This window comes from Phaethon lepturus, unplaced genomic scaffold (genome assembly GCF_000687285.1).
Source record: "Phaethon lepturus isolate BGI_N335 unplaced genomic scaffold, ASM68728v1 scaffold46988, whole genome shotgun sequence".
Classification (NCBI taxonomy): Eukaryota; Metazoa; Chordata; class Aves; order Phaethontiformes; family Phaethontidae; genus Phaethon; species Phaethon lepturus.
Window position 1 is genome coordinate 3,392 of NW_010556452.1, and position 10,603 is coordinate 13,994.

A 10,603-nucleotide genomic window follows, 5' to 3' on the forward strand; every position below is an offset into this window, starting at 1 on the left:
CACTGAGATAACACCGTGAACTCTGCAGCTCCACTGAGCTCACATGCCAAGTATGTAGAAAAATAGGTGTTTCCCACATTACTCACTGCAGAAAATACAGAGAATGAAGCGCTGCCCGCACCAGCGCCTGCCTCCATGCCTCCCAAGCCTTTCCTTCCCCGCCAGCCCAAGCACAGACACAGACTATGCTGCCCTCCCACATTTCATGGGATATTTTTCTATAGGAAAAAGCAAGCAACTGCAGAATGCAGGCAAATGGACATGGCTCACAGCCCAGGCTTGACTCCCTATCGCTGCATCTTACCTCGTCCTTGTACTTGGTGATGTAAGAGTAGATCTCGTGCAGTGCGCTCATACTGTTGAACTGGCTGAGATGTAGCCGTGACTGCTCCGCCAGGTACGCGCTCATGTCCTGGTCACTGATTGCTGGCATTTTAGCTATATCTGCATAATATCTGCAGGGGAGAAAGAGAAGAGTGGGTCAGAAATAGGGACAGACAGAAGAGGATGGAACACCACCGTGACACTCGCTGAGAACAGCCACTGGAGAGGCAAGGTGAGAGCATCTTGCCTCCAAGCAGAGACATACTGCTATCACCGATTATAACATGACTGCTCATCAGGAGGTCTCTGAGCACTCCACAGAGCGGTCAGCATCGTTAGGAACACGTTCCTGATGGAGCAGCATGGAGCCCAGACCAGACCAGCTCACTGTGCTGGGGAGCCAGGAGCTGCTGCTGAAGGATTTCCCACCCTCTCCTAAACCACACATTTTTCCTCCTTCCCATCCCATTGACACGTTTTGCCACCAAACCACATCCACCAGAATTCTCCATGCCTGCACAACACGTAAGGCTTTGCTACCATTCTCCTAAGGCCATCGTCTTGCTAAAGCCAACAATGCCTCTTTGCATTCAATTAAATACTTGGTGCATGAGCACAAGACAAGTTCACATCCAGCCCTTGCGCTGATACACGCCCATGCGGTTACATCTTCCGCAGCAACAGGCATTCAAACACCCTACGACTGCCACTGGCCATGCTCAGAAGTTACCACTCACCAAAAAGCTACAAGAAGCTTTCATTTTCAGTGAAAACTGAGGTTCTTCAGATGCATCTGTGAAGTCAAAGGATCCCAGGCAGCAGAGGAGACAGCAGAGCGCATGCCTGGGCCAAATGACTTGGTGCTTTCCTGCCTTCCTTGTGCTTCTCTGATGGTTGCCACCAGCAGGGTAATACCTTGCATTTCCTAGGACACCTTAAGATTTGCAGTCCCATCCCATAGCTGCCTCACTGAAAGGCTCAGCAAATACAAGGAAACCCAGACACAGCTTATATGGTCCAGAATCGTAGCAGAAAAACAGAATATCCAACAGAATATTCATGAAAACCCAGGGAGATCAAAGCCGCAGCATCCCATTGCAGCAGGAGGGTTACACCAAGCAGGTGCACCAGTGGACTGGTCGCTGAGGTCCTTTCGGAAACCAGAGTTGTGTCCACAGGCCTCTGCTAAAAAAGAAACCCTACCTGCAGCAAACAAGCCCTGGGTGCTCCCATCACCTGGAAATACAGAGTGCCCATCTCTCCCAGGTTTGCTTTACTCCTCCTGACTCCTCAAACTACTTAGCGAAGTTTCTGGTACAGTGATTAGCATCATTAGCCGAACGCTGAGGTGGAACATGGCTGAAGCACTTGGATAGGAGCAGATGGCAGCAAGACCACTTGAGGAGGTGAATATGAGGATCCACTCCATCCCACAGCGCTGAACTCAGCTAGTGATAAAATACTTCGGCGGTTTTTACAAGGAGGGTCATTCACATCCAGAAAGTGATGCGAGAGATTTCCTGGATGCTGCCAAGAGAGCAGTGGGCTGAGGTGCGGACCTCTGACCAAATCAGGCACCTAGAGATCTGCTACACCTCTAGAGAGATTCCCCTAGAGTGATGTCTCCTAAAGCTGACATTACTTCTACCTGTGCTGAGGAATATTAGGGACAATATGCCCAACCTTCTCAGTTCCAGCCAGCTTTGATTAGCAAAAGAAAACCCATAGAGATCCTCCTGGACACCCCTGTAACCCCGTAGGTGGGAGGGACTCACAGGATATGAACGTACAAGGGAAGGAGACCTGCTGAAGAAGGAAGTTTTTTGTGGCTGCCACCACAAGATGTCCAGGTAACGTGCAGCAGTTTTACATTCCAGGTTTTGTCATGACACACACATTTTTATCATGACAGGATGGCAGGAAAACATCATTTTTCAATACAAGCGTGCATGGCTCATGTGGACCACAATCCCAGTCACACCTACCATTTCCAGAGGACACCTCCCACAGCCATGACCCCAGCAGCAGTCCCCTTGGGTTCTCCCAGGCTCATCATCTCCCAAGCCCTTTACCGTTGCTGTCCCTGCCTCAGACTGGCAGCATGCCCTTTTTTCCACTGGTGCCTGAACCAAGGCGGCAGACAAGACCTGCTGTTGGGACTAGCAGTCCCTCGTAGCCGCTCTCGCATCGCTCCCATCCCACCTCTACAAAGCTTTGCAATAGTAACAGTGCCAAAAGCCAGAAATGCCGATTATGCCGTAAATCCCCGCTGCACAGAAGCGGTGGGAGATGCAGTCGTACCCTGCACAGGGCAGCTCTGCCGCCTGCTCCGCTGCCTCTGGGACCGCACTGGCAGTAAGTGATGGCAGAACATCTGTCACCGGTGAGATCTTTCACTTCCTCCGCAGGGACACAGCGTGTCTAGACCAATGTTTCACTCTGGATTGGTTTTATACCTTTTTTCCTCCGGGCACACACAGAGCTGAGTATTTTTGTCACACAGATGGCAAGGTCACAGAAACTCCCCTTATGAAGTTTGTGATGTTCCTACAGGACCCCACTCCAAAGCCCCCTCCAGCCCCGCAGAAGAACTTTCTCCTGTTACAATGCAGCTCATCTCTCATCTCAGCCACCATATTTCAGGGGCACCTTTTCTTCTGATCCAGGCCCTATCTTCCTCAAGGGAAGAAGCTTGCTTTTGTACCTGCCTGCAAAGCACCAGGCATGCCAGTGGTGCGACAAAAATAACTGTGTACAAGCAAGTATGCACAGGATGATTTAGGCTACAAAGTCCCACGCTTGCAAACTACAGAGTATGATGCTTATTATTGCCTGGACGTCTTTCATTTAGTTCATTATGTACCTGGTCTAGATCCTGAAACACAGAAGGGTCCTGAGTTTAAAAAAAAAAAAAAAAAGAGCATGATCTGTATAGCACAGCACATCAGCACAAGGGAAAGGTTGCATCAGCAACCTGAGGTCTGCCATTTTTTAAGCTTGATGAACTTCCACTTTACAACACAGCAACATTTTAACAGTAGCTCTTTTTGGAGGGCTTTGGAGGACATCTCCTAGGTTTCTCTCCCAAAAGGATAAAGCTAAACACTGCATTATGCTTCAGCGCATCAATTTGCAATCAGTAGCATTCAAACCCTGAACCTTTACTACTGCATTAATTAATTCAGTGGGACAGAAGGGTGTCTCTCATCAGCTAGCAGTGAACGTGGAGGGTGTCAGAAGGAGTCAGGGGACCTGCTCCTCTCCCTGCTCCTTGGCACAGCGACAGTAGAGCCCGAGCGCTGCCTCAGACCATGTGTTCTCATCAGGATCCCAGGGGAGATGTACAGATGGATGAGAGATAGGAAATGGTCATTTTCAACCATTCCAGCAAAACCTGTATGTATTGTCACGGTACAAAAAAGGCACTTCTCTAGTCCAAAGCTGACTGCTCTTCAAAAGCAATCAAGGGAGGTGTTAGCAATCCCCTAGCACAGACCAAGTTTTCACAACAGAAAACATTAGACAAACTAAAAGTGGGGGTTGCTTTTAGCACCCCTTAAGCAAGTCATAAATGGCGCTGTCAAACAGTCATTGCAAACTCATTCCAGGAGACAATCACAAGAAAGCATCATCTCCCACACGAGAGGACCACCTTCTGCAAGCATTAGTATGGTCCCTCTTCAGACAGCTGCCAAGAGGAGTCCTCCCAATGACCCACGTCCCCACACCCACGTACATCCACCAGATGATGCAAAGAGCTATTGCCAAGTCTACTTACCTTTCCACCCAGCTCTTGTAGTTGGGGATGTCCTTGGCGTACAGTAGTTTGTTGGAGGGAGAGTCTTTTCCTAGCTTGTGCTCAGAAGTTGAGCAGGAGTCCATGAATGTCTGAGCCACCACGGATAGGCAGGCATCAGTAATACTGTTCTTGTGAATGTCGAACACAAACTGGGGGTTCTTAATCACATTCACCCAAAAACGTAGAGGTAGACTGAGGGAAGAAGGAAACAGGAGTCAGCACCTGAACTGAGCCCTGCATGGTAACTAGCGCACATGCCAGTTGCGGAGGAGCTCCCCATGACCCAGAACTGGGCAGGATGCTTTCCCAGCACCCCAGGAATGCAAACAACCTGGGGTAAACAGCTGTTTCCCTCTGCCCCATTGCAATACCACCTCCTCTGCCCACCCCCACATGGCCACAGCTCTCCACGGAGAAATTCCTCAGCGCTGCCAACATCTCCAAAGGTAAAGCAGGGCAGTGCAGACCCGCGGTTTCGCCAAGGATCCGCTCATACTGAAGAGCCCTTGCTGAGCTCACAGGTCAAACCAGGCACGGTCCCCTTCTCTCGCATCAATAAGCCCGTCTACGGCGCCGTGTGGCATTTCACACATCTCTCGTGTCTGAGGAGGGGGTTAACTGGATTCCTCGGGACTCATTAGCACATTTAACACCACAGGAGAATTTAGGCAGCCTCAGATGTTGGAAATAAAGCTCTCAGCTGTAGAGGCAGCGGGTCTCCTGGCCAGCCACTGACGGGATGTTTGTTGCGTACTGACACACATGCCACTATCCACAGCTCCATTTCCCAATCCTGCTGCCCCTCTCCTCTCCCAGGAGCATCTCTGGGTCTCCCCCCCTCAGAAAGCCTCTCTGTTCCGTCATCTCTCAGCACCAACACCCAGTGAATGCTTTTATCTTAGACAAAACACACTTTATTCCCCAGGACTTTCCTAATGAGGGTACTGGGTGCATGTACATATTTCATTTGTGAAGGGAATGGCCTCGAGAAATTAGCTCCACACATCGAATTAGTGCCCAGAGATAAGCACAGACATTAGTATGCAGGAGCCTGCACGCCCAGCCCCTGCGGAGCGAAGCTTTTTTTTCCTCCCTTGCCTTTCGTTCCTTCTTTTAATATAGAAAGCCAAGTTATAAATCAGTTCCAAGCACTTCCGCACTCTCACATCTCCATTTAAAAATGTTTCTTTTCCTGCCCTGCTAATTGCCAACAGTTACTGAACTATACAAAAGCAATTTGGCTGCCATTTAACAAATGCCAGACATGGGAATGTACGTACCCGTCTCCAGTAACGGCAAGATCAGAGAGATGAAATCAGTGAGGCAGCAGAAAAGAAAAATGCCGAGGGGGGGCTGCGGAGCAGGAGCCAATGCCTGATAAAGCCCCAGCACCGCACTTACGGAGGTCTCATCAGCCGCTCTGCCCCGCTTTTCAGGGAGCTATTAGCAGAGCTGACGGGCTGGCTCTACAGGCGAGCTTACGGAGGACGCACAGACGGCTTTACGCTGACTTTGTTAGGGCACGCGTGGCTGAGCAGCGGGAGGGAGCATGGAAACACCTTTAGGACAGTCAAGACAAGAACTGGGGCTGGCATCTCCGGAGGAGCCCGGAGGACAGAGAAGGCTGAGCTGCCTTTGCTCAAGGTGAGATGGGAACAGAGCCGCTGCGGTCCTCAGCAGACTCCAGCCGTCAGGGGGAGCGTGGCGCCTGGGATTTGGGAAGTGTGGCGCCTGGGATTTGGGGATGGACGGGCTGAGGGAGCATTGCATTCCTGGGATTTTTTTCTGCTGCAGGAAGGCATGCAAGGGATTTACCCACACCCGAACTACAGAGATATGGGCCTCTCTTGTCCTGGATCATTTCCAGAGACATATTTCTGCTCCCTGTATGAGGGGTTGGAAGTATCGTTAGCTGTGCTATCGTTAGACCCCCATCCCACTGCCCCTCTCCATTACCAGTTACTCTTCCAGGTGTGCCTGACATCGTAATCATTGATCTGATGCTTATCGGCTTGTTCATCCAGGAAATCAAACATGTATTTGATGGCGAGGGGCAGCGCACTCCCACGATGTGCTGTGCTGAAGATGGTCTCAAACAGGTCATCCACGAATTTCTGCAGGGTGCCCTGAAGAGGAGAGAGAGAGAAGGGCCGCTCAGCAACACCCAGCACCAGCAGAGAGATGAGCCAAAGGTCAGCCTTTAAACCTATTTCACTTTATTTCTACCACCTGGAAGAGAAGCACAGCACAGTCTGTGTAACCCTACTGGTTCTCAGTGGTTTACACTGGGAAACAGACACTGCAGCCATGAGGTATCTCCTTCACTGCATAATCTGGCATGCTAAAAAGCAGACAAATAACAACGCCACACAGAGCAAAAACCAAGTGAATGTATGTCATATCATGGTCTTGTTTGGATCCTATTAAGGTACCCAGTCTCTGCAATCCTGAGCCAGAACCTTCAGCACAGCCCTCCGCTCCTCTCTAGGGACATCTCAGACACACAGCACCCACTTGGCACTAGAGAATGTTTTGGATGTGCTGAGGGAAGGGGAACCCGCTGCGATGCCAAACGCCCTGGGTAATTACCCTTCCCACATCACTGATTTTGCAGCTTTATCCCAAACACCAAAGGGGATGAGGTGCTTGCTCCAGGGCATCTCTGCTTTGCAGTCCAGCAGTTGCTCAAGGGTACAGGGAACAGTAAAAATGCCGAAGGGTGCAAAAAGCAAATAGGAAAATCCCCTCAAGGGATATTCATTGAGGGTTTTGAAACACAAAAACATCACTTCCAGCTCAGGAAAGAGGCCAGGAAAGAGAGTAGCTCCTCCTGTGCTGAAGCAGAAGGCAAATAAAAAAAGCAATGCTTACCACTTTTGCACAACCCAAATCACTGTCCTTCCACACTCAGATTTAAAAAGCCAGACAGCAGCTCTGGGCCGTACCTTGGTGGCTAACAGGCGGGTCAGGTAGATTTCAGAGACCATCTTGCTGCCCCGGTCGCCCTCCCGCTGGTCCATGTGGTCGTGGTTTTTCACCAGGTGCCAGAGCTTGGTGCCGCTCTCCAGGTCAGGGGTGATCATGGGGGTCCGTGAGCGCAGGCTGTCGGGGCTGCTGGCTGTCCGCAGCATGCTCTCTGCAAGCATGGAGCAGGGGGGGACACTTGTACCCTGCCCATCTCCGCCTCGATGCCAACCCCTCCGTCCCCCTTCCCTCCACTGTGGCTTCAGGGCACATCACAGCTGTGAAATGGGAGCTTTGGGATCCAGCCTCTGCAGTCACTGTGGACTGGGAGCCTTGTGGGGACTGTTCTCACAGCCTGCCAGGCTATCATAGAATCACAGAATGGTTTGGGTTGGAAGGGATCTTTTAAGGTCACCTAGTCCAACCCCCCTGCAATGAGCAGGGACATCTTCAACTAGATCACGTTCCTCAGAGCCTCATGCAACCTGACCTTGCATGTTTCCAGCGATGGGGCATCCACCACCTCTTCTGGGCAACCTGGGCCAGGGTTTCACCATCCTCATTATGAAAAATTCCTTCCTTATGTCTAATCTAAATCTACCCTCTTTTAGTTTAAAACCGTTACCTCTTATCCTTTAGCGCCTGCTAAAACATCTGTCTCCATCTTTCTTACAAGCCCCCTTCAAGTACTGTCAGGCTGCAGTAAGGTCTCCCTGGAGCCTTCTCTTCTCCAGGCTGAACAACCCCAGCTCTCCCAGCCTGTCCTCCCAGCAGAGCTGCTCCAGCCCTCGGCGCGGCTGCAGTAAGGTCTCCCTGGAGCCTTCTCTTCTCCAGGCTGAACAACCCCAGCTCTCCCAGCCTGTCCTCCCAGCAGAGCTGTTCCAGCCCTCGGAGCATTGCTGTGGCCTCCTCTGGCCCCGCTCCAACATGTCCATGTCTCTCCTGTGCTGAGGGCTCCAGAGCTGGATGCAGCACTGCAGAGTGGGGCAGAGGGGCAGAGTCCCCTCCCTTGCTCTGCTGGCCACGCTGCTTTGGATGCAGCCCAGGAGATGGTTGGCCTTCTGGGATGTGAGCGCACATTGCCAGCACATGTCCAGCTTTTCACCCACCAGGACCCCCAAGTACTTCTTGGCAGGGCTGCTCTCAATCCCTTCATCTGATACCAGGGGTTGCCCTGACCCAGGTGCAGGACCCTGCACTTGGCCTTGTCGAACCTCATGAGGTTCACATGGGCCCATTCCTTGAACTTGTCCAGGTCCCTCTGGATTGCATCCCGTCCCTCAGGAGTGTCAACGGCACCACTCAGCTTGGTGTCATCTGCAAACTTGCTGAGGGTGCACCTGATAACACTGTCTGTGTCACTGACGAAGATATTAAAGAGTACTGGTGCCAATACAGACCCCTGAAGGACACCACTCGTCACTGATCTCTATCTGGACATTAAGCCATCGACCACTACCCTTTGGATGCTGATGTACAGAAGCCAGGACCGTCACGGAAGGGGTTCTGCAGAGGTCTGTCCTGCTCCCAGCACACAGGTGTCAGGATCACAGATGCCTCTTGTGTCAGTCTGAGCTCACTAGACAAATCAAGGCTGAAGTACACTTGCCAGTGTGTTCGCTGGAGTCCTCAACTCTAGTCATTTAAGTGCAGAGTGCCTCTGTGCCTATTTTAATTAGATTTCAGGGGAATAAAAGGGAGGGGATCCCTTAGCAGCAGCCATCTGACACACATCTTTCTCCCCCGATTCCGACACTTTGCAAAGAGAGATGGTTCTGAGGGCATCTGCTCCCTCTCCAACATCAGAATAAATAGCATGGTGCAGGAGAGACAGGTGTTTGGATTGTAACTGTGCGCCGCAGTTACAATCACCTGCCCTGTGCCTTGGTCTGCAAGCCCAGCCCAGTGCTGCCTCCCCTGCCCACAAAGCAGAGGATGCCCTGCCCGCTCACCGTATCTGCTGAGGGACTTGGTGAAGGTAGAGGAGTTGGAGATGTTGTACGCCGAGTTCTGCTTGGGCACCAGAGCTACCGAGGAGCCATCCGTCACCTGGGGGGAGAGAAGGCGTGAGCAGGCTGCAATACCAGAGGGGCACAAGGAGGAACAGCCCTACAGCAGCAGGGAGAAACCAGCCCAGGAGGGATGAAGCTACACTGCACCCCACCCCGGGGACATCCATATCCAGCAAAGGAGACCTACATATCATATCTCTGCGACAGCTCAGGGTAAGGGGTCAGAACAGGAACACACCAGAAACCTTGGCATGAAAATGGCCAAGGTCAGAGCAGGAAACAGCCTCTGTGAGTCCTGGAAATGCCCCACAGTGCTTCCTTGAACACAAGGACTACAAACATGGGGCCCAGGCAGGGAAGTGACTGCAGACCTCCTGGCCATACCCCTGCCCGAGCAGCACGGTCTGGAGAGCTGAGCACAGGCCCTGACCAAGCTGAGAAGGGAGAAGAGATGCTCAAGCTCAAAGCAGCTGGTGACTCAGTGCCCTCCACCATGGACAACCTTACCTGGTAGTGGGCCAGAGTGTTTAGCCTCTTCCAGTCATTGTCGATCTTTGTGGTGACATCTTCGTCCTGCAGTATGATCCGCGCCATCCTGCCCTGCCGCCACTCTGTCCCCAGGAGAGAGAAGGGCTCATGGTTAGGGAGCGATAGGAGCACAAAGCTGAGGCAAGGGTAGGAGCATGGTCTGGGCATCAACAAAAGAGCCCTCCCACCACCTTCTGAACCCCAGGACTGATGATTATCAAGATGGTGCTGGGCAAAAGCTGTTTCTAAGTACTCAAGGAAAGACAGCATCGATTTGAACCTGGCAACTGTTTCCTTTGCTCTTCTCCTCTTCATTCTCCTGCCCCTCCTTTAAGAACAGGACTATTAACACTTTTCTCAAATATTGCTGGCCTCCTTGGACCTCAGCCACTTCAAGCCTGCAATCCAGACCACAGCCAGAGCTGAGGCGGCTCCTCTCCCCATCCTCTCTACTGGCAGGACCCACACTCTCATGCCAGGGGTCCTCACATGCAGTCAGTGCCACCAGCACAGCAAAAGTGGACTGGACAAGCACAAATGCTCTGGTCCTGCCAGGTCTCCTCTCCTGCAGGAGATGCAGGTTTTCCTGCCTTGAACAGGTTTTTTGGCACTTCTGCTCTTAGTCACATGCCTGGTCCCCACAAGGAAGTGCTTGGCCTCTCTCTTACCCAGGTCCATGTCTCCAGCTTTGGGTCGCTGGGAATAGGGCACACCCTTGTAAACAGCGTCCAGCAGCTTCTCTTTCACCTGCGTGATGGTGTCGCAGTTCAGCACCTTGACAGGGATCTCCGGGGCGTTCTCATTCTCGGGGTTCACACAGTTGAGGGTCTGCACAGCACAGTGGGGCAAGAAAGACTCAAGTGAGAGGTTGTGACCTTGCAAAAGCAGGTCCAAGGCCATAGGGCTACAGCTGGCTACAGGCCATGTCTTCTCACCTCCCAGGCCACTGCAGAGTTGCAGCCATGCGGCACATTCC

At 51.9% G+C, this 10,603-nt stretch overlaps 1 protein-coding gene across 1 annotated transcript in view; it reads right to left on the reverse strand.

The window, feature by feature from the left end:
• LOC104624974 (plexin-A1-like) overlaps window positions 1-10,603 on the reverse strand; it is a 14,779-nt gene that overhangs the window by 3,348 nt on the left and 828 nt on the right. Inside the window, exons 2-8 of the mRNA XM_010292477.1 lie at window positions 10,296-10,455; window positions 9,607-9,710; window positions 9,040-9,136; window positions 7,069-7,259; window positions 6,080-6,249; window positions 4,103-4,315; window positions 305-455 (exon numbers count right to left, since the gene is read on the reverse strand). Coding sequence (XP_010290779.1) covers window positions 305-455; window positions 4,103-4,315; window positions 6,080-6,249; window positions 7,069-7,259; window positions 9,040-9,136; window positions 9,607-9,710; window positions 10,296-10,455 — 1,086 coding nt within the window. The remainder of the gene's footprint in view (window positions 1-304; window positions 456-4,102; window positions 4,316-6,079; window positions 6,250-7,068; window positions 7,260-9,039; window positions 9,137-9,606; window positions 9,711-10,295; window positions 10,456-10,603) is intronic.